This window comes from Tyto alba, unplaced genomic scaffold, assembly GCF_018691265.1.
Source record: "Tyto alba isolate M040663 unplaced genomic scaffold, T.alba_DEE_v4.0 Super-Scaffold_2, whole genome shotgun sequence".
Taxonomy (NCBI): Eukaryota; Metazoa; Chordata; class Aves; order Strigiformes; family Tytonidae; genus Tyto; species Tyto alba.
Genome location: NW_024881282.1, coordinates 37,653,580 through 37,677,548, shown reverse-complemented (window position 1 = coordinate 37,677,548; position 23,969 = coordinate 37,653,580). Strand labels below are relative to the sequence as shown.

Sequence of the window (23,969 nt, the reverse complement as noted above, 5' to 3'; positions counted from 1 at the left end):
TAATATTGATGGCATTGAAATAGCACAAATTACATTAAGGAAAAAATCCACAGATCGTGCAGATTTTGTTTCTCTTTGGTATTTCTGCTTTGTTTTAGAACTACACCAGAGCTGAAAATCACTGAAAATTTCTAAGGATTAAACATTTTTTTATATGTTTACTCAGCTTTTCCAAACTCTTTCTCTATGTGCTCACTGAAGTTGAGAATTTCCGTGACAGTTTGGAGGCAGGGACTTCATCTCAGCTAGGAAAATAGATGGTTTAACATTGTTGAACATTTATGTCACTGTTTCTAACTGCTGGTGAGCATGTCTTTGGAGTGCAGCTTTTTGCACAAGTGCATTTGTTCCTCCTTAACAGTAACACTGCTTTCAGGAAACAGCTATGCTCACAGCATTGCACCAGGACTGTAAGAAAAGCAGCCATAGGTAAGGAGAGTTCTTCACTCAGGTAACCATGCCTGGTCCAGCCTCATGGTTGCTGCCTGGGAGAAGACTGAGCAGGCTGAGCATGCCTGCCTGCAAAATGTTGTACATCCTCTCTCTTTCCTGTCCCTAGCTGACGGGAGCTACACCTCACTTTGTTTAGCCTCTCCTTCCTTCCCTTCCTTCAGCATCACTGTCAGACTTCCAGACCCAATTCCCTCTGGGCATATCTCCCCACCAGCCTGCCAGGACTGGGAAATTCACTGCCCATCCGTGCATCTCCATCACCTAAGTCTGCAGAAAGATAAGAAAAAAACATGATAAATGCCACCCTCACGATGATTTGGCTAGTGGAGAAGAGAATATAGGACAGTGACCGGGGTGAGACCTTTTCCCAGCACTTCTGTTGGCTTACACTGTACTTGTGAGCTTGCCACCAAGAGGGATGTAGGGGCAGCAACAGGAAAGACACTGTGGGTGTAGGGTAGTGGTTTGAGGAATGGGGCAATCCTATGGCTTCACCCAAACTGTAGTTTATTAAATAAGACTTTGCATAGACAACAGTGAGATTGTAGAGATATTTTCCATACAGTCAGGGCTAAAGCAACATTAGAACAAGGAAAGGCACCCTTCCCAGGGATTTTCTGGTACTGTATTTATGAGTTGGCTTGCTGCCTGTCTTAAATGGATTTTCAGTCTGCAGTAGGTCTGTTGGCAGCTGCAGGCATTGCCATCATCTCAGTAAATTGTGAGGGAAGAGAAGAAACAATGATAGCAGTTTGATTGTGGAAATGTTTCTTCTGTCATCATGAAACAACTGGCAAGTGCAGGACAAATTGGCTGTGAAAAGTTCAGCCTTCTAGATGATTCAGTTTGACAGACACTAGCATATAAAATAATGATGGTGGTGCTTTTAAGAAAAGAGAGTGAAAACCAAAAAAGGCATCTAGAATTCTATTACATCTTTAGCCTGAGCTTAGCCATTGACATTATCTAAAGTACCTTCTTCACTGTCTTTGGATCCAGTAGTGAACTCCCATCTTGAGGGAGAAGCCTCAACCATTTGCTTAGGGTTTTCAAAACCAGGTGTGGTCAGGTTGGGCTTTCCATGAAGAGGTGATCTGTATGGTCATTTCCTCCTTTTACTCTAAAGACATCTTTAATTGATGAGCAAAGTCAGTTGCTCACTTTTTAAATAGAAATAAAACGCTTCTCCAAATGATGAGCAAACTGCAGTGACCAGGCTAGTGAACAGAATTATGTCAACAAATATCAGTATGGGCTGCTTGATTTGTAGAGCAGCAATGAGCCTGGCTGTAGGACTCCGAAGCACAGGGTATCATCTTTTATAATGCTTCACTGTGGGATAACTGGGTCCCATCAAAGTAAGGTTGGAATTATCAAGTGCATCAGGAGATACTGGAACAGAAACATACTTTTCTTCAAAAAATATATTGACCCATAATCTCACTTACTGTATTTCTGCCCAGTTTGAGCAAAGTTCTACATAAGAAGTAAAAGTAACTTATACAATAGGGAAAAAATATGATACTTATTGAGGTATACCCAAAATCCATAAGACTTAAGGAAACTTTCATTTTAAATTGATGTATCAAAGGAAAAAAAGATAGTCTTCCTTCGGTACGCTAAAGGAATTCACTGGTAGTTTGTATAGGCTTTTCTATATTGGAGCTTCTGTTGAAAGGAAAAACCCTTTCAAAAGGATTGAAGCTATGAATTTTCATGTTTTATAGGAAATAGTGAGTCCATATAAATACTAATACCTTGTTTTATTGGTGAAGAGATTGAAATTGATGCTCACTGAGATGTCATGATCCTAGAAGCTGGAAAATAGTTTTTCCTTTCGAGGATCTCTAGTATTGACAATATTTTCCAGATGTTCAAAGCTTTCAAAAAGAGGCTAGCAATAGCAGGTTTTGTGTTTCTCTGCTAGAGAGAAACACCTACACTTTGCCCTTTATGCATGCCTTGAGATATTTCAAGCTCATTGAAAAGGTAGGTCCCATGTCTAGGAAAAATGCCTCTCTTTTCATTGTCTGAATTGGATTCTTACCAAAGACAGAAAATGAGAGAAAGATGTTCCTTCTAAATAAATGTTGATATTTAACATGCAGAAAAAAGTCATTCTCACAAAAAAAAATCTAGGTAAATTTGATGTTCAGTTGACTTCCAGCATGTTGCTGTAAAGCCGGATGGATTTGTAGCTTTTGCTTTTTCCACTGAAGTACTGGGGAATGCTAGTGCAAAGATATCACTGTCTAGATGTTTCCTGGAGCTATGTAGCAAAATCCTGTAACTGTCCAACAGGAGAGTCCAGCTGTTTATAATTTCTAAAGCTTTGCTAGTCTCAAGGTGGGCTGATGGTAGTTTCTCTTGTCTCTGCATATCTTCGAGGGACTAAGAGACACAAGAAAAGTCCTTTTTGAAATTTCTTCTTGTCTATGTAGAAGCATATTTCCTTTGATAATGGAAGTAGCTTTAGAACACTTGCTGAAAGGCAAAGTTGGGACGGGAAAAAAGGCCTAGCGTGAAAAATTTAACACTTTTTTCAAGCAGTAACAAATGTCAACATAAAACATTTTTTCTAAATATATAAGTTAGTCTAATAAAAGATATTGCTTTCCTACAAGCCTTGCCTCTAGCATAAAACATTCATATCGATCTGCTCTGAGGAGACAGAATTTAAGGAGGTTCTTCAGCAATATTCCTGGTATGTAGCATACATTCCAGAAGATAGGATCACAGAATCATAGCATAGAACCAATCCATAAAATGATTTGGGGTGGAAGGGACCTTAAAGATCATCTAGTTCCAACCCTCCCGCCATGGGTAGGGACACCTTTCAGTAGACCGGGTTGCTCAAAGCCCCGTCCAGCCTGGCTTTGGACACTTCCAGGGAGGGGGCAGCCACAGCTTCTCTGGGCAACCTGTGCCAGTGTCTCACTACCCTCGCAGGAAAGAATTTCTTCCTTATACCTAATCTAAATCTACTCTTTCAGTTTAAAACCATTACCCCTTGTCCTTTCACTATACTCTCTGACAAAGCATCCCTCCTCATCTTTCCTGTAGTCCCCCTTTAAGTACTGGAAGGCTGCTATAAATTCTGCCTGAAGTCCTCATAAGGGAGATGCTCCAGCCCACTGATCATCTTGGTGGCCTTCTCTGGACCCTCTTGAGCAGGCCCATGTCCTTCTTATGTTGAGGGCCCCAGAGCTGAACTCAGTACTGTCAGTGGGGTCTCACAAGAGCAGAATAGGGGGGACAACTTTCTTCGACCTGCTGGTCATGTTTCTCTTGATTCATCCAAGGATATGGTTGGCTTTCTGGGCTGCAAACACACATTGCCAGGTCGTGTTGAGCTTCTCGTCAACCAACACTCCAAAGTCCTCCTCCACAGGGCTGTTCGCAGCCCACTCACTGTCCAGACTGTATTTGTGCTTGGGACTGCCCCGACCTGTGTGCAGGCCTTTGCATTTGGCCTTGTTGAACTTCATGAGGTTTGCATGAGTCCACCTCTCAACCCTCTGGATGGCATCCCTTCCCTCCAGCACGTTAACCGCACCACACATCTTGGTGTCATTGGAAAACTTGCTGATGGTGTACTCAATTCCACTGTCCATGTTATCAGCAAAGATGTTAAATAACACCAGTCCCAATACTGAACCCTGAAGAACACCACTTGTCACCACTCTCCACCTGGACATCAAGCCAATGACCACAACTCTTTGAGTGCAACCATCCAGCCAATTCCTTATCCACCGAGTGGTCCATCCATCAAATCCATGTCTCTCCAATTTAGAGACAAGGATGTCATGCAGGACAGTGTCAAAAGCTTTGCACAAGTCCAGGTAGATGATGTCAGTTGCTCTTCTCTTATCTACCAACACTATAACCCCATTGTAGAAGGCTGACAAATTTGTCAGGCACAATTCTCCCTTAATGAAGCCATGTTGACTGTCACCAATCACCTCCTTATTTTCCATGTGCTTTAGCATAGTTTCCAGGAGGATCTGCTGCATGATAAATATATTAAATGGTGTTCTGAAATACAATAGGGAGAGGATTTCTGGGAGAAGGTCAGAATTAAGCTATTTGCTGTGAGAGGCCATTGGCATTACTAGATAAGATCACAAGTTGTTTCAAAAGCATCTGAGGAAATGACGTTAAGACAGCTGTTTGTACAAGTGGATGTTGAGGACTGAGCTGCAGGGCTGAACTCTGAAGCAGGACAAGCATAGTATAGAAAAAGCTGGCAAAAGACCTGGAAGTTAAGGCCAATGGGAAATTCAAAATTTCAAGTGGGATTTTTGGAGAATTGGCAGCATCTGGTTTAAACATACCGATTGGAAAATGGGAGAACGACAAGTAAAACCATGTCCTGTTGAGCTGTCAAAGTCAGAAAAGAATGCTGAAGTGTGATATAGGGTATTAGTGAATTACTTGACTAGAACAGAAGCAGAGAAATTTCAAAAGGCAGTACTTTCTAGAAGACCTCAGTAGTACAATGAATCAAAGATGGTTATTTATAACACGTTTTAAAACATCTAACAAGGGAAAAGTGCATACTGACCTGGATAGAGGGAAAAAAGTATAGCACAGTAAAAGCTAGAACAGCACTGTGCAGATCATCCTATTTGCTACTTAATGATTTGAAAATAGCTTTCTAAAGAAGCTTCAGGAACTGCACATACTCTGACAGGTGCTAAATATACTAAATATAATATGTATAGATTTGTCACTCCAGGTGTGTGAAAAACAAGACACTAAAGAAGTACAGTTCAGCACAGACATATCTGAGATGCTCATGCCTGCAGACCCATACACCCACCCAGGTCATGCTCCCAGTTGCTTTTTGGAATGGAAACAGAGTGGTAGTAATCAATCAGGCTTGTTTCTCCCAGATCTCCAAAAAGTTCAGGGTTACTTGTTTAGCCTGTACAAAAGAATTCATTATGAGCTGATAGGAGAAAAGCAGCTTCACCAGAAGACAAGTCAAGGAATGAACAATATGGTGGTTCAGCAGCAACAGAGCCTCATTAGCACTTACTGGTTTTGCTGATCCCAACCAATCATACTGCAATTATTACAAAAAGTCATAGAAACATTAAACTCAGGAGATTGAATTGGCTTTTTTTATTTGATTAAATCAAAGCAGCTGGTTACCTGGAATAACATAACTCCAGTTTTCAGAAAAATGATGACATGATATGTGAAAATGCCTTCAAACCAAATAGCTGCCTCCTTAAACATGCTTTTGATATCTCACCTTACCGGCTCACAGTGTTCATTTTCCAAGCATATTTTAGCTGCATTGGCTAATACATTAAAATATAATAATTCTTACTGGCTAAAAATTCACTTTCACCAAACTGATGCCAGTGCATAGTATCATGTCACATCATTATCAGTATGCTGCAGTAGGGCAGATAGTCCATTAAAGAGATGCTTTTAGGTCTGGATGTGGAACATATTGCCAGGCTATTGTGGTGCTATTACAGCTGATACTGTGCTAGCTCATGAACAAAGAGGATTATGTTCTCTGTGGTTATCAGCCTGGTGCTTTTCAGTGAGCAATAAAGGGAAGAGCCAAACCTCACAGTGAGAGAGGAAGACTTTCCATTGATTTGTGTTAGCTTTAGGCAGCCTCTACATTCCTTTAACAAAAAAAAAAAAAAAAAAAGAAAAAAAAAGAAAAACCTGTAACCATAAACAGGTTCAGTATTAATCTCCGGAATATAAATATATTATTTTATGACTGAGTGCTTCCTTGATTGTTATTTCCATCACAAAATGGAGGCACAGTCATGTACAGGCATATAACACTACCTTGAACTCTGTCAATAAGGGCTGTACAGCACAGAATGTTTAATTGTCAGATGCTAATGCCATACCACACTCATGTAGTGTAAGAGAAATGGTCTGGATTAGAAAGGTGTAAGACAAAAGTTCCCATCCTCAGTATCACTCTACAGATTTACACGTGCACTGGAATGTGCTTCCTCTGGGCTCTGGTTTCTGTGTATTGTAAATGGTCTTCCAAGAAGGAAAGTTACTGCTTTATCTACAATAGCCCCAAGAAACACTTAGCTTCATCAGAATCCTGCTATATCTAGTAATGGAGACTCACAGAAACAATTTAATTTTTTGAGTCCTCCCTTGGTTGGTTAGAAATTAAACATTCTCATTTAGCACTAAATGAAATCGCTAAAGCCTCAATCATACTTGAAGCAAAGTAATCCTTAGAAATAAATGCCTTTTGAAAGCAGTTTTGATCATCAGCATGATCTGCTGTTCAAAGGAACCCATTTATGCAAAGCAATGAAAATAATGTAACAGCTTCATTCAACAGTTCTGTGATAGTCGTTAACATCTTCTTGACTTAAAAAAAATTTTGCATTTTTTTTTCTATTTGCTTCAGCAACTGTTTTTCTGGAGTTTTGGAAAAGAAGGCGAGCAGTAATTGCTTATGACTGGGACTTGATAGACTGGGAAGAAGAAGAGGTTTGTATAAAAAAAATGTGTTCCTTGATCTTTAATAGAAAAATATCTGGTTAAAAATGTAAGCATGGGGGTTTTTTGAATTTATTCTCAGTTCATTCTTCAAATCTTCATAAACTATGAAATAAGCATTTTTCTCCTCAGATGTTTTCTCTAGAAGGTGAAAAATCTTTCCCCAGGCCAAACTGTCCTCTCTTTTTACACCTTTGTAAATCTAAATTAATTTCAACGTATCAGTGGCTGTCATTGTTGGAGATTTCAGGAAAAGAATGCACTTTGGGGAAAACAAACATTTTGCTTTTGAATCCAAGGAAATTCTTGACAGCTCAGGATACCATGAATTTTGGTAAATGAGCTTTTATCTATTCTTTTAGATAGACATTAATATTGATGGAGAGAAAACCTTGTAAGGCTTGTACCAGCTTTTAAACGTTCAGGTGCTGGTTACCTAAGTATACAGTGCTGCAGAGAGTCTGAGGGAGATGAACGAACAAAAAGGACTTAATTCATCCTCTGTTGGTAGAGAAAATCCCATTAGGGAGGAAACTGCACATCAAAAAATAGCCTTAACATTAGTCTGTGGTGGTTACCAGAAAGAAGCAGCATGCTTTTGGGACTGAGAGCTGAGATCTAAGTGGAACAAGGTTTTGTAATGCAGGAGAAAAGTAAGATTTGGTGGGTGCGGCAGAAAAAATGCTGTTCGAGTGGGATTTGGACATACAGGTGTCCACAGAGTCTGCTCTCCTTACTGTCCAAAGACTGTCCCGAAACTCGTGGAGGGACTGTAAGAGCCTGTTGTGGTGGTCTCAGTGCAGCTGAATTTCTATATTGCTGCCTCTGTGGAAGAATTTCTTTTTCATTAATCTTGCCAGCAGAGAAACAGACTTCTGAGTTACCGGATTTTTGTATCTGCGAGGCAATGTAGTTCAATGAGGCCATGAAATGGTACAATTGCTCATTTGCTGGTAGGATTTCTTTTTGTATATGCTTAATGACTAAGAAAATAATCCAAGAACATAAACCAGAATAATTTACACAACTGGAAATTGATTTCTTTATAGCAACTGAACATCATTAATTGTGCACATATGCTGTCAGTTCTTGGTGATACTTCAGGACTGTTGTCACATATTTAGAAAATACTCTAATGCTGATTTAACTCTCCTGAGATTAGCAGCCTGCTCTTGCCAATGCTGACAAGTCACAGAGAGACCACACTGAGTGCTGCCTGAAGTTCAAATATTGGTCAGGATTGACCTGCAGTGATCATGTCCCTTCATGGCTAGTTGCAAAAATGCCACTACTGCTGCTGACAGCTAAAGAAAAAGGCAGATGTACCAAATTTCAGTTTCCAATTCAGGATAGCTCAGTGTCCCCAGGATAAGAAGGAGCCTTTAACAAAATACACAAGCAAGTACAGTATGAGACTCTTTTTATGTTTTTCCCAGGAGGACTGGTCTTGCAGGTGTTTATAGTTCAGGATGTTATATATCTGCACCTTTCACCATTTAACTTACCTGGATTTGGGATTATGATGATTTATATATATATATTTTTTTTTTTTTTTTTTTACTTCCATGTAATAATACAAAGTGATTTCTGGCTGCTTTGGTAATGCTTGGAGGAGTCTTTTGCTCAGGTGTGAGCACAACAGCTCCAAACCAATTCAGGACAAATCCCCATCCTGTTTCCTTCCTCTCATGAACATGCCCAAACTCCACTTATATCCTTGCTCCTACTACTGAAAGTGCATGTCCTCTTGCAGAGCCTGGACGAAAGCATTCCTGTGGAAGATGCACTCTCTGCTTTCTAAGCTTTTTTGGAAGATCATTACAATGCCTATGCAACTAAGCCTTTATCTGGAATAAGCCCTGAAAAGACAAAAGAGAGTAGAGTTGCTAGATTTTTCCTCTTCCAGTCAGCCTGAAAGAGCTTCTGGTAGTTGAAACTATGCTCATAGAAATATGGTGTGTTTGTTTTATGATGTCGATTAAATAATATTATTTTTTATAAGAGATGCTTATGTTCCATTGGTAGATTATTTCAGTTTGGCCTGCAGGATGACATATGCATGTCGACAATTTTCAGAGGATACCTGCTCCCTGCTGATGGTCAGCTGGTCTTTTATTCTTACACCAGGCTTTTTCCAATGAGCACTGCCAACAATCCTCAGTCAGGTGCCCTGGGGCAGTGGTGAGTGTGCCTGCTCCAGAGCTATTCATTGAACCTTCTTACAATTCTAGAGGGAGTTTTATGTCTCTGCAGCAGGCAATAACAGCCTCTTCAGAAGCAGTGTGCCAGATGGTACCTTTTTCTCTCAAATTAGAGGTTAAAGATGCCAACAGGAACTTAACTGGCTGCTTCTCAAAGATTTATGTGACCAGTCATCACAGCATCAGTATCTCATTGTCATTTGAGGCGTCAGTTCCCCCTTTGTTCAGCATTCAGTGAGATTCCAAGAGTGGGACCTGATTGCCTCCCAGAGGTGTCTTCCCTGAAGATGTTACAGCTGCCAATGGCCATACCTACTACACAACTCAGGTATGTTCTTGCTTTAAGGTCAGCTCTACAGGCCATTTCCTCCTCTTCTTAAGTATGGAATGCTGCACCTCCATTGGCACTGGGGTTTCTTCAGGACTTTGCCCCCAAGACAGTCACAGTTTGAAAGAAGGTGTCCCAGGTGAAAAAGTGTTGAGATAATTTCCATGTTCTGTGATTTGAAGTCCACCTCTTCACTTTCCATTGCCTTCTGCTGCAAGCAGGTTGACCTGCAAGCCACAGGCTTTGCAAGGAGACTTACTTCTGGAGGTGCTATCATTGTCCCAGTGATCAAGATTCAGATTTTCAGTCTTTCACAAATAGATTTTCTACATCTGGACTATATAGGACAATATATCACTGAAGCAGGAAGAATAGGACTCCTGCAAGGATTCACCTGTTGAAGGACTCAGAAACCTCCTGAAAGAAAAGGATGTATTTCACAAAGACATTTAGAGTAGCTCTTCTAATACAGAAGGATCTGGTCTAAGGCACTGCACAAAGATCTGGCCTAAGGCAGTGTACATTAATCCATATTTGATACTCCAGAAATCAGTATGGTTTCTTCTGTGAGTAAAGAATTTAAATGATCCATGTATGCGAAGAAAGAAGGAAGGAGAATGGTCTGGTTTATGTAGATTGAAAAAGACACATCCTGTGGAGTTTGATCATGAAGATGTACATGTCAGTGAGAATTTTGTCTCCATAAAGTAAAAATTTTACTCCCAAAAGTGCTGCTTTCTAATAACACCATTGCTAATTAAATTTCCTCTCTACATTCCATTCAGTTATCACTGGGCAAAATCAGCCAATTTCTTTTATTACCTATTTCAAAGAAATCAATTAAGGAGTTCTAATTACCATTTTAGGTCACAAGCTTTTGTAAATGAAGATTGTTAATTTATTGACATTATCTGCCATGTCTAGCTTTAATTTTCATTGTCAGATTGAAAAATAAGGTTTTGCTACAGAGGGAAATTTATCAATTCTACCAAGAATAGACTGAAAAAATCCCCACATTTATAAGGCTTATCACTTCATTATCACATTTCTGCTCTAAATGAAGTGACAAAGAAATTAAACAATGAAGACAATGGGAAGGAGAATTAAATTTGTTCAGAGACGCAACTTTGTGAAATCCTCACCACTTTAGATTTTCACCCAATGAAGGCATGCAACAGCCCCAACAGTGTTCAGGTCCCCCAGCCTGGGCACATGGGTCCCAGGGCTGAATGCTCTTTCAACCCGCATATCTTGATTTCCTCTTCTTGGAAATGAAGTGCAAGCTGGGAGACATGAAAAGTAATTGGGTCTTGGATGGGTGTGCAACAAGAAGCCAACTGCACAGTTCCTGGCACTCCAAGCTGAAATATGGCTTCTGTTTCTATCTACAGCATACTTTTATTTTTCTTCAGTGTCACTTTCTTTATATCATTAACCTCAGCCAGATACAGTACTGTTCACTTCCTGCTCCAACCTGTGCTCAGCATTGCTGAGTGTCATTAAACAGATATAAAGGTTCATGCCAGAGGTTCAGTTTTGTGTGGAGCTGTATCTATAAAAATAGCATTTGCTTTATCTGAATTGACTGGAGATTATAAGTGATAGCTAGGTTCATGGAAAAGTGGAGATGGTAAAGACTTCCCTATAGTGCAGATTGTAAAAGATAATCAAAGGGTTTCTTGTACATGACTGTAAGTCAGCTGGCAGAGCCCTTGCACAGTCTATAGGTTCTCAAGCACCTTGTTTCAATGCTATCACTCTGTGCCTTGCACGTCCCTGGGCACACCGGAATACTACTTGCATTGTTTCTCTTGCTAAATTATGGTCTGCTCAGCAGCCTTCAGCCCTGATATGGCAGGAACAGCTTGAGCAAGGTAGAATAAGAGCAAGGTGTTACCCTGCCTCCACAGAAACATGCTTAGACTTTGTATATAGCTAATATAGGCCTGGTTCCCTCAAGCACGTAATTAGTTAAACAGGCATTGCAGCTGAGAATACATGCCTCAACTTTTTTTTAATATCATGTTACCAGGTTGCTACTTGAGTTTAGAAATTAACTGTATTGAGAAAGTGCCTTCAAAATTTGAGAGAATGAGAATGAGACAAAACTTTTTTTTTCCCCCGGGAGAATTTTATAAAAAGGATGCATGATTTTAGGATATCTTTATTCACATTCTAAAGACTTGTATGAGCAGTTAACATTCACCTATTTCATTGCAGACATTTAAGGTCTGGGCATTTACAACATTCGTTTGGTCAAAGTTCAATTAAATACAGTTGAAAGGTTAGAAGTCAAATTGTTAAGCTGGGTTCTTGGCTGTTACAAAGAAATGCACAGCAGAGGTCTGGTGGAAAAGCTGCAAAACCAGTCCACAGCTGCCTCTGTGCTCCCTTGCTGTGAGCTGTACCATGGGCCAGTTCTCCAGTATTCATCAGAGCATTGTAAAACTTGATCTAATGTATATGGACTGCCAGCCGCTGTGAGAGTCTGTCTTCACACCCTGGTGCTTCCTCTCATCTCTCACAGCATCCCCAATGTCAGACTTGGGTGAGGTGGCACAGGACACACGGCTGTTAGTGAAGCTCCTGGGCAGCAGGGCAGTGGGGTAGCCCTACTGCAGCTGAAAACTGTGAGGTCTTACCTCAACTAAGGGTGAGCCCTGTCTTCTGACCAGGCTGTAAACACCTGTAACCAAGTCTCTCCCCAAGAAATCTCCAGGTTTCTTTTTGGAAGAGAGTTTTTATGGCAAAGTTAGGAATGAATTAAGCAATATTAGATAGCATGGCTCCTTCTTCAAATGCTAAGAAATTTTTGCTGATAATGGGAAGATAACCAATTACCTAGCAAAAAGCAATCAGGTTTGGAAAAAGTAGTTTGAATTTTGTTTTGTTTTGTTGTAGAATTGCAGTATCAATAGGATAATACTAGTCTGGAAAACTCTGTGGTATCAACCTTAATACCACAATGATTTGGCTTACAGCCATATAGTTTAAAAGAGCATTGTTTAGATGAGTAGCTAATTGGGGAGTTTTAGTAAATACTTCCAATATGGTTTTATAGGTACAGTGATTTATCAGGGAGACCTGATTTCCCAGATCAGCTTTTATAGTAGCTGTGCCAGCTGCTGAGTTCAAAGATGTAATTCCCTATGACAGTGATGTGATAAATGATCTGAAGTTTCCTACAGAATCTTTGCTAGCCATGCTATATGTGAACATTGTCTGTCTGTTCTTTAGGAGGAAATACGTCCGCAGTTTGAAGCAAAGTACTCCAAGAAAGAACGAATGAACCCCATATCCGGGAAGCCAGAGCCTTATCAAGCATTTGCAGATAAATGCAGCAGACTCATTGTTTCTGCATCTGGAATATTTTTTATGGTTTGAGAACTTTTATTTATTTACAAGTTGAAAAAACACAAAATAACATTATCTCTGCTGAAAGAGAATGGAGATATTGGACGCGACTGCTTGAAAATTAAATAAACTCTAGCACATTCACTGCAGGCTGAAAATCTGTACATAGCAAATCACCTGACTGTAAAGTCCTATACTAGTTTACTCTTCACTGAGTCTCACAGATAGTTAAGTCCTTCCTTCAAGTCTACACACATAATGTTATAAGTAGCGACACATGTGCTGGAATAATGATGCTATCACATTTAGACACCAACTTCAGCTGACTGAATTAACTTACCGATTTCCTTGCCTTCCCTGTGTAGACAGTTCAGAGCGATGGGGAGAGATGCCATGAAAGAGGCAGTTTTTCTTAGTAAACTCTACAGAGAACCTAAGGTACACAGGGTGCTTAGTGATGTTAATATGTTCTAGTTTTTCAGCGCATTGAGGAGGTAAGAAAATAGGGTTCATATTCCTAGTGCAATTGAAATGGAGAAACCAATGTTCCTTGTCTAAAATGAGGCATCTCTCCCCCTTCCAAAATGCAAAACTAAATGCAGCAACAAAATCTCTTCCAACAGAATGCTGCATGCATTTCTGCTGAAATGACCGCATCCTCTAACTTCACTGAAGTTATTACTCACTCACAGGACAACAGCAGTGGTAGGACTGGTCTTGAAAACACCGCTGGCATAAACTCAGACTCTCATGGAATTTACTAGGGCTGTTCCAGGAGGCTAGAAAATTATATACATGTATAACTTCAGGAGCTGTGAAGAGCCAGGTAGATGAGCCAGCCCAGCAACTTTGTGTTTGAATCAGATGGGAGGGAAAAGGGCAGAGGGCTTGTAAGAAACTGATGGCTTCAAATTTGTCCAAAGCAATCTTGGACAAGAAAGGCAAGAGCATGATTGAGATGAACATTCAATTACCTTAGATATACTTCAGTTTTGATAGATTTAAATTGTCTATGATAAACTTGGAAGACACCTATCTTCTGCAAATAATCATCTGTCTTCTCCTGAAAAAACTGTCTCTCTTTATCTAATAAGGTGGCTAACGGTACTGTGTCAGGGTTTCTGTGAGATGAGTCACCCATGCTAATTCCCAACTGTTTGTCCTTTAGGCAGCTTGCTAAACTGTGACATAAACTTGTCACAATGGAAAACAGTTGTCATGTAGTACTCAACTGTTGCATATGGAATATCAAGTGATTTAGCAGCCTGGTTCAGACACATGGCTTTCATGTTATAACTGTCACATTTGCTGAAACTCTCATCAGAGTAGAAATTACAAGGGCAATTGAATTTGTTGCCTTTCCTAGATAAAATCTTTCCAGAACTGTAGCAAGAAACAGCTTACTCTGGTAGCTTGCTAGGGTTGTTGTTGAGGCAGTGCTTACAAATGGAGACATTTTTTCCTGTAAGTGTGAAGTCCATCAAAGCACAAAATTCATCCCAAATATGACACCATCAAGCTTGACATCAGCTTGATACTAGCTTTTGCACATTGTGGAACATGCATGTAAGGAAAATTTCTAATTCGCAGAGCTGGCAGCACTGTTTCCCACATTAATGCTAAGGAAAAGGTACATTTTCAAGAAGATGCTTAAAAATTATTTTAATATGTTTTCAAAGATATTTTGCATTATGAAAAATAAAAAGAACTTCACAATAAGAAGAATATTTATGTTGAAACCTTTCTCTGGAATCAAAATGGATGTATTTTTCAAGTCTTTCATTGTTTTAGTTTTCAGAGTTAACTCCTACTGAAAGTTTTCAGGTTCTTGTCTCTGATTTTTTTTTTTCCTTTAGATCTGTGTGGTGATTGCTGCTGTTTTTGGCATTGTTATTTACCGAGTTGTGACTGTCAGCACTTTTGCTGCCTTTAAGTGGGCTTTAATCAGGAATAACTCTCAGGTTGCAACTACAGGGACTGCAGTGTGCATCAACTTTTGCATCATCATGCTACTGAATGTGGTGAGTAAAACTAACATGTTCAGAGTTATACCTGATCCATCAGATCAGCAGATGCCTCAGTCTGCAGACTGCTTTCAGTTCCTTTTTCAACAGGAATGGAGTGTCTTGCTAAGCCAGGCATGGTATTATTGTTTATGAACATCATCCACTATTTATGTAAAGTACAATTCCAAACCCAAAACATTAAAAAACACACAAAAAAGTGTGTTTGAGTGTTCCAAAAAACATTTTATGGAAACAGGTCCATGCTGCTGTTTTATCCTCTGCCTCTGTTTTTCCTTTCATATGTTTGCAGGATTCAATCCATTTCATTAATATTCTTCTTTCTAATTAGTGTTTTGATGTTACTTTTTAAATACAGTGGCCGTGCTTAATTCTTATTTGTATTAGTTTCAGTAATTCCAGCTTCAGTTTTCACAGTAGTTTACCAATCAGGATAGATATGCATATACAGACACAATGTCTATAATGCAGAACTCCCTTGGGCTGAAAACTTCATGAGGATTGAGCAGACATGACTTGTTCCATGAGCTGCCTATGGGCTTTGCCAGGGTAAACCAGAGACACGGGGCTGGCTGAGGTCAGGTTATTGTTGTGAACTGGTTTGAAAACAGACTTGGGACAAAGACAAAAATGGAATTTCTATGTGATAACAGCCCCAGTAAGACAGTATGGCATAAGTTAGATGGGGAATTCGTTTCATCCTTCCATTGAGATGCAGGTACTTCTGTGTATTGCTGTGATAGCAACGTGTCTTCTATTAGTTGCTCCTGGTAAGAGGTGTATGGCCTTTCACTATCAGGTTTTTGGCAACTGACATTATAAGAATGCATTTTAAGGGGGGAAGTGAGATCAATCTACAAACTATCCAGATACTGGAGCAAGGGCAGAGTCTCTACCCACTCAGTAGCAAGTGTCTTCTTCAAAAAACATGTTAGGCTTTGCTCCAGGAGATATGCTGACTTACTTCCTAGGGGAAGTATGAGATGTTATTTCAGGCCCGCACATTTCTAAGTGCTGGCTTGGAGACTACTTTCTTTCCTGTGCAATACCCAAGCATTTCCATCATCTAAAAATTAATTTTAACAGCCCCTCGCTTATATAGCAGGAAATTCCAAGTGGCTTTGCTGCAGGGCTTCGCTTCTCCCTTTGGCACAGGCAAGACTGGATTGGTGACTAGGACAGTCTGTCAAGAACTATTGACTTTCCTATGTTTTCCCTCAGGTGGGACTGTAGGCTGAGAAAGGTCAGAAAGAAGAGTCAGAAGCTGTTATTCTCTCTGAATTTGTACTGAGGGCTCTTTTCTTTTATGTTATTTTTTTATTTATTGTTTGTTTTCTGCAGCTTTTGGGGGTTTTCTTTAATCCACCTAGAGCACACAATAATCATAGAAGAAATAAAAAGAAAACTATATACATCTATGTCAGTACAACAGCCATTTCCAAGCTCTCAGTGTATAAGTCATTGTATATTCAGTGAAGCAGCAAGAAAGAAATACTGCACAAACAAAATTATTTGGTTCTCAAAGAGTTTTATGGCTTAGAGAAAATTTTAAAATAATGGAAGATGGCTTGAAGGTGCCTTCTGAGAAATTTTGTTTTATTTCCTAAAATACATCAAATAAGTAGAGCACTGCAAAGATGGATTTAAGCCTTATACTCATTACCATGCAATAAGCACCACAGCCTTAGATCTGGATATAGCTCATGGAAACAAAAGATCCCCAAAATATGAAACTGCATGAGCTTTTCAAAAGAAGGACTTAAGAACATAATCCCTCACTTCCCATTATGGATTAATGTAGTTTACTGAAGGACAGTAGTGGGACAGAGTAGAAAAAAAAAAAATTCCCCAGGAACAATTCAGGTAGTTGAATCTTCTCCAGACTCTGACTCAAGAAAAGTAGCAGGAGAGCAAGCAAAGATACAGTAATAAAACCAGAATGGACCAAGATGTCTATAACAGGAGGGAATTCAATGCTAGGAAGCTTGGAAAACTGCCAGTGATTCTGATATGAGTTGACAACCTCTCTAAACATCAGGGAAAAGGTCTGGACCATAAGTAACTTCTAGACTGGATGCTCTGAGAGCTAGGTACATACACTGACAAATCCATCATGACAAAATGAAATGACCTTCAGGCATAATGTCTCACAGATAATCCTGTAATCAGATCTGGGAACAACCATTAGCTTTACCTGGGTTAATAAAACCTGTTAATTCCAGTGATATCACCCATAGAAAAGATGAACACAGAACAGAGTTTGATCCTAAGCAAGGCCCCTTGGAACTAGTAGTGATAAACTGCAGTAACAGGTAATTAGATCCATTGTTAACAGAATCTCTAATGAAGTCTTACTGTTCCAAGAGGAATAGCAACAAAATACAGTTTTGATACCCACTTCGCAGAGCAATGTACATTCGTCAAATAGCACACTCCCTGCTAGGATCAGGATATAAACCACCCAGACATTTAGCACTTTTACAGCTGCCCTTAAACATTGCTTTTAAACCTAGAAGAAAACACCTTTTTCATTACTTGAAACAAAACTGTTTACTCCAAAGGCAGCAAGAACCTATTCTAAGCAAGAAGTGGTTGTTAACATGGATAATTCAGGATGAGTTCAGTTCTTAAGTAAGCAGTTTGATCTGTAAATTTTACATAACTCAATTTAAGCAAGAGTTTATAAGGATAACTGCGAATTAAAAGAAACAATGCTGATATATACTTTAGGTATAAGTACTTGAGCCTGCAATATGAGAAGCTTTGTAACCCTGTAGGTATCAGTGAGAGTTAAGGACATTTAGCATTCTGTGGGAACAAGCTCCAGACTCATTTAAAGCAAATGGAAATTGTTGTATTAGTTTACAGTAATACTGATGTTGGTGGTGATGTACTTTATAGGTTCAAAACCCCTTTGCAAATACTAATTGTGAAACCCTCCCAAGTTTGTTTTTGTAAGCTTTATGAAGTTAACAATCTCCCGGAGAGTTTGAGAGCATGATATCTGCTAAGTGCAGAAAGTCCCATTTAGGACAATGTCACAGACTCAGAGTAAGAAATGTTTCTGGTGGAGGGGATTGCTAAAGACTTTCTCTGAAGCAACCCTGTCTCCCCAGTGTCTTTCATTTCAGCACCAAAAATATCCCCCCCCTAAAAAACAAAAAGCCCCAAATACCCAACATACCAGAGCATGCGCTTACTAGGGTGATTTTTTTGTGTGTGTGATAAATGTTCCATAAGTAACTAAAATAAAAATCCTAGTTGTGCTGTTGTTTTGCTTTGTATTTTTGGAAAAGTTATATCACTGTTTTTCACTGTGTATGTAAAATAGGGAGAGTGACAGCATTTTTTTTCTATATATATTGTAGATGAAAAGAGCTGAGTATAAGCTTTGAAAAACATTACTGTTTCTTGTTTGACTATATCATTATTTTATTATTACTATATAGTTTTATTACCTTCATTATTAGAACGTCAGAGAGGCCATCTAGAAGTCAGATTTAACATGTAAAAGCAGCTACTCTACCTAGAAAGCAGCTCTGTATTTTTGAGATAGTCACATACCTAAGAGGCTGTTTCCTTCTCTTACAGCTCTATGAAAAGGTTGCTCTTTTCCTGACAAATTTAGGTAAGCAATGTTAAATACAAAATTGATTTGTACTGATTAAATTGTACTGATTTTTTGGTTCCTATACTGTGATAGCATTCAAACTGTCTGTATAAATATGAAAAATCCTGATTAATTTACAATCTATAGGAATTAATTTTTTTCATAAGTTTATAATAAAGGAGTCTATAAACTAAGCTATAGTGCCATTCAATCAGTGGTGATAACAGTCACCCACCTGCCATCACTGGTTCTTGTTCCAGCCTCCTTACCTTGTAAGAACTTAAACACACCATTACCTTGGGGGAAAAGGCATGGGTTTTCAGTGACTCAGCACTCACAACCACCAGGTTTTGTGAAGACCTGGAAATGGAGGAATCACTTCTGGAAGACAAATTTATAGCTTGAAACTAACATGTTTATTGATTGTCAAACATACACCTTTAATAGGGGCAGTAATTTGGAGGGAAAGTAACTAGGTGACTCATCAACTCTACCAACACCTAAAGTCTAATGGTGTTCCAAGTTTCAGTAATCTTTTCAGCTCACCCGTAAAGCTGGCCTTTATGCTAGAGTAAGAACATGTTTTCTGAGGACAGCATGTACTCTCACTGGGGTAGCAATAGGCTATCATATATCCATGTCTCAGGCAGAGTCTCTGGAGATCCTGATAGTGCTGGAAGATTGCAGTAGTTGGTGGCAATTGGCAAGGGCTCCGTAGCTGTAAGAAGCCTGAAATGAGACTGCTGCTGAAAGCCTATTAAGCGAACCATATTATGGCATATGTAGAAGTGGTTGGAGGAGATTATTTTGAGCTTCTGGATACCTGCGTACACTGATGATGTTCAGTAAGGTGTTTTGGACCAGGCAGACAGATTGTGGTGTCTGCTCAGAGGAAACCCACAGCTGATTTTAACTAGTGTCAGCGCTTTTCTACATCTGGGAAGTCATAGGTGATATGTTCAAAGCATATCTGTGTAAGATAGCATTTTATTCTGTTGTTTCTTATTAGACTGAGAGTCCTCATTTGTATGCTGTAAATTTAAAATGTTTTTGCCCTCCTGTATCCATGGAGAAGACACCTGCTAGTTACAGTTGAGAAGTAGGACCTAAATATGTGATTTGCACAGGCTATGCCCTTTTACTCCCTCTGACACCTTGGGGACAGTAAGATATGGTCTAGAGACCTTGAAGCTTGATTGCTTTTTGCCAGGTTATCATTAATGTAGGTCTGCGTCCTGTAGCCTGTACAGAAAGCACTTATATGAAAACTCATTGGGTCAAGTTGTTCTGACCGTGCTCAGACTGTTTTGTGGTTTTTGCTCTGATGACCTCAGTAGCTGATTTGGTTTGAATGATCTTTATCAGTGTAATAAGCTCAGAGTGGGATTGGCAGCAAAGATACATTCAGGATGTCCTTCTTCAGCCTTTACACAACCTTTCTCAGAGCTCACGTCCATGCTCTACCAGAGCATTGACATTGTCTCTGACGGGCATATGAGTAAAGCTTCAGCTCTAGCAGCCTTGATAAAGTCAAGGCTTCTGACTTCAGACTGGCATCAAAAATCCACAATGCTTTATTTCTTTCTGCTTAGCTAAATATGTATTTACCAGCATACACACAAACTTGTGTTTCTTGACAGGCATTTCTAAATCATTAACACAGTTGTTAATTTATGGCCTGTTTTATGGTTTTGTTGATGCATCTGTTTGAAATTTCCTCATGGATAGGGCAGCTCTAATTAAAGAGAATCCAGTTTATCATTGTTGTTTCTGTACTTCTAGTAGTTTACTGGAGGTTCCTTTGGAAGTTGTATACAAGTACTACCATTATGATACTCAGAATCACCATTAGTACCTCCACTTCTTTGTTTACTCCTGTTCGCAGCAGCAGTTGACTAACAACAAGCTCCTGCCAACTGGAAAGTAGGTCCAGGACATGGTAGAGGTTTATTGGCATAGTAGTTGTTTTGTTAACTTTTGTCTTGATAGCTCTTTAGATGGAAATTTAGGGCCTACCCAAAGGGAAGAATATGTGTTCCCCTTTCCCATTTGTCTTACCCCATCCATTGCAAAATATTTTTTCTCAGTCTTCTGTGAGGAGTTCCCTGGGACAAGGAAAGGGAGTCATGCAGTGGCACTCCACTGATAGCTGTGTAGAGTCCTGAGGTGCTGGCATGGTGGGCAAATCCATGAAACAGAATTACAAGGAGGATTTGCTCCAGTTCAGTGTGACTAACACAAAATGTCACTTACATAGCTTGTAGTGGGGTGCCTTCTGGCAATGTAATTATGGTAGGTTGTAGAAAAGGAAACAAGAGAAGAGCCTGAGCCTGTAAAGCACACAGGAATCCAGGAGACATGTTTAATATACACATTATCTCAACCGCTTTCTTACAGTCTCCTAGGAATATACATACCCAGATATCAAAATAGATTTCTAAGTCTTTACAAGCTCACTTGCTGTGTTTTGCTTTTTGGATACAATTTCTTCTGTCAGCTTATATTTTGAAATCAGCAGGCTAATTTACAAATACATTGCCAGCTCTGATAGGTGCGTGCAGCCTTTGTGCCAAGGGAAATTGTTAATCTGATTAAACCTCTGAAACTGTGCTGTCTTTCTTCACAGAGCAGCCTCGTACCGAATCCGAGTGGGAGAACAGCTTCACTCTGAAAATGTTTCTGTTTCAGTTTGTCAATCTGAACAGCTCTACCTTTTATATAGCATTCTTCCTTGGAAGGTAGGATTGATGTCTGCACCCTGATATATGCAAAATGAAGTAGAGAGAAGAAATAAAATTATCTGTAATAAACCAAAATGGGATCGTATTATCACACATCTCAAAATGCAAATTCCATACTAGCAAAACAGGAAAGTTTGCAATTTTATTTTCCTTTCAAAAGCCCAGAAACAGGCATATTTTTCATTCCCTAGCACCGCATTGACTCAGTGCTTGCTAACCTTTAACAATTTCACTACTGGGAACTGATGTATCCCGCAATACTATACATGCAGGTCACTCCATTCTGTCATTATGTGTGTAATTTGCACGGGTAAGTAAATCACTTAACACTGTGTCTTTTTCTTTGGAATGGAATGGAATGGAATGGAATGGAATGGAATGGAATGGAATGGAATGGAATGGAATGGAATGGAATGGAAGAATAGAATAGAAATAGAATGGAATAGGATGGAATAGAATGGAATAGGATAGGATAGGATAGGATAGGATAGGATAGGATAGGATAGGATAGGATAGAATAGAATAGAATAGAATAGAATAGAATAGAATAGAATAGAATAGAATAGAATAGAATAGAATAGAATAGTTTGGTTGGAAGGGATTTACAACAATCATATAGTCCAACTGCCTGAATACTTTGCTGCTTCTATTACATGATTTGGACTGTTAAGAGTGAATTATGAGCTATCAGTTTGGGTTTTTTTTTTCCACAGAAAATGAAATATATGTATATATTGGTATGTCTCTTTTTGCAAGTCCCCTAAAACCAAAAGAAAAGCCTTTGAGAAGAGAAGGCTTGAGTAGAAGAATCCATCATTATGGGTTATTTGCATGTGGGAAGTTGTGGGAATCATTCTGAGAGAAAACATGGGAGAATAGTAAGGAAAATTATGTTTTCCTAATGAAAACTAATGTTTTTCCCGATTTTACAGAAACACAGATATCACAGCCCATATTATGTTGTAAGGAGATGGACTGGCAGTTGAAAGCCATTTTCCAAACTGGCATGAACAGTTTTATTCAGATTTTCTCTCTTTTCTGCATATGCTGAATATCCAACAACAGAGTATTTGGTATTGAAATAAAACTGGAAGTAAAAATATACTTATCACTTTATGGAAATTATTCCAGGAATCCCCCAAAACATTTTGCAGCATAGCATCTTTTATAGTTATATCAATCATGCTAAGATGACATTAGATTAAAACAATAGTGCGAGCTTTCTTCTGCTACTTGTGAACAGACTGTTTACACAACATAGTTGATGTATATTCCTGTGTTAAAGATTTACAGGACACCCTGGTGCCTACCTAAGGCTGATAAACCGGTGGAGACTGGAAGAGGTGAGTGTTCACTAACTACACACTGATTTACCTGCTGCCCACAGATGCAGCGAATGCAAGCAGAGGCAGACGCACAACTCGGTCTGGGTATTTTTGAGGGTATTACTGGGTTTTCAGTTGCCGTCCAACTCCACAGTACTGGCACTACTAACTGCTACAAAAACATCTACATATTGATATATATGCCCTTTTCAATGCTAGCAGTTTTAGTGTTTGCATCACATTTCCATAGTGTTATCAAATGGTTTAAACATTACTCACATTTTTATATTGGTAGTATTTCAACCTTGAAATGAATCAGAATCCAATGTTAATCTGATTACTTTTTGCTTCTAAAAAAATCCTTTCTTCTCAGCTTTTCTAGCCTTGCTGACCACAGAGGTAAAATAATAAAACAATAACTTAAAAATTCAGACACATAAAATGTACTTGAAATTTTATCAAAACAACTGAACAAAATTCCCAAAACAGCTACTGGCATAATGTTCCATGTCTATAAAGCCAAATGGATTTGGAGAGCAATGAAAGGTTGACTTCGCAAGTTACTCAAGAACCAATCCCATTTTTTTTGCAAATACATTCAGAATTCAAAAAACATTTGACAGTTATTGGAGGTGAACAGCAGCAGTTTCTGGACCAGTCATGTAGTCTCCAGTACTGTTATTTGCACACTCAAATCCCATCGTTTCTTTCCTATTTGACAGCTAAATTAGTGAAACAACTTTGCAAATACATGACAAATGGCAAGTGGAAAATATAGGTCCTTATACTGCCAATATGAATTTATGAATACTTCCAGATATATAAATACTTTGGTTAATAGAGGTCATCCAAATGCTAGCAAAAAAAGGAATAATTTGAAAAAGCCATCCTAATTCTGAAGTAGTGAATTCTGTACATTCAAGAAAAGAATACTTGATAAATGGGAAGATAGAAATTCACTGAACATCGCTCCAAAGTCTGAGAGGGGCTGAGCTGAACTAACAGCTTGCTGCTGCCAGAAGACAGTTCTGCTCTTCCTTTGAGCCTTACCCCAGAAGTTTGCTCCTTCCTCTTCCTCTGCACTGGCTTTGGCTTGTCCAACCTTGTGAGAAGCCTACTAAGTTCCCTGTATCAACAGGAAACTTCCTTTTTCTGACTGAGTTAATTTTCCAATGAGTTACTGGGCTAAATCATCTCACAGAGGGATCTGAGAACAGAGAGGGAGCCTCACCTCTCTGCAGGAGCAGAGATGGGAGGAAGAAAGAGCCAGGTTTGAGAGGGAAGTACAACAGCGAGGTGTTACAGGTTGGGTCAGTTGTTGATGGAAGCTACTATTAGTAGTCTCTACTATTTTGCTTTCCTCAGATTTAAAAAAAAAAAAAAAAAAAAAAACAAACCTCTAATAATCAGAGAAATATCTAATAAAAAA

At 39.1% G+C, this 23,969-nt stretch overlaps 1 protein-coding gene across 7 annotated transcripts in view; it reads left to right on the top strand.

The window, feature by feature from the left end:
• Positions 1–23,969, top strand: part of ANO4 (anoctamin 4) — a 201,641-nt gene that overhangs the window by 154,990 nt on the left and 22,682 nt on the right. For all 7 annotated transcript variants that reach the window (XM_033010211.2, XM_033010210.2, XM_033010209.2 and 4 more), the window contains 6 exons: positions 6,866–6,948; positions 12,724–12,864; positions 14,697–14,861; positions 18,456–18,492; positions 21,101–21,212; positions 22,501–22,558. In XM_033010211.2, coding sequence (XP_032866102.1) covers positions 6,866–6,948; positions 12,724–12,864; positions 14,697–14,861; positions 18,456–18,492; positions 21,101–21,212; positions 22,501–22,558 — 596 coding nt within the window. The remainder of the gene's footprint in view (positions 1–6,865; positions 6,949–12,723; positions 12,865–14,696; positions 14,862–18,455; positions 18,493–21,100; positions 21,213–22,500; positions 22,559–23,969) is intronic.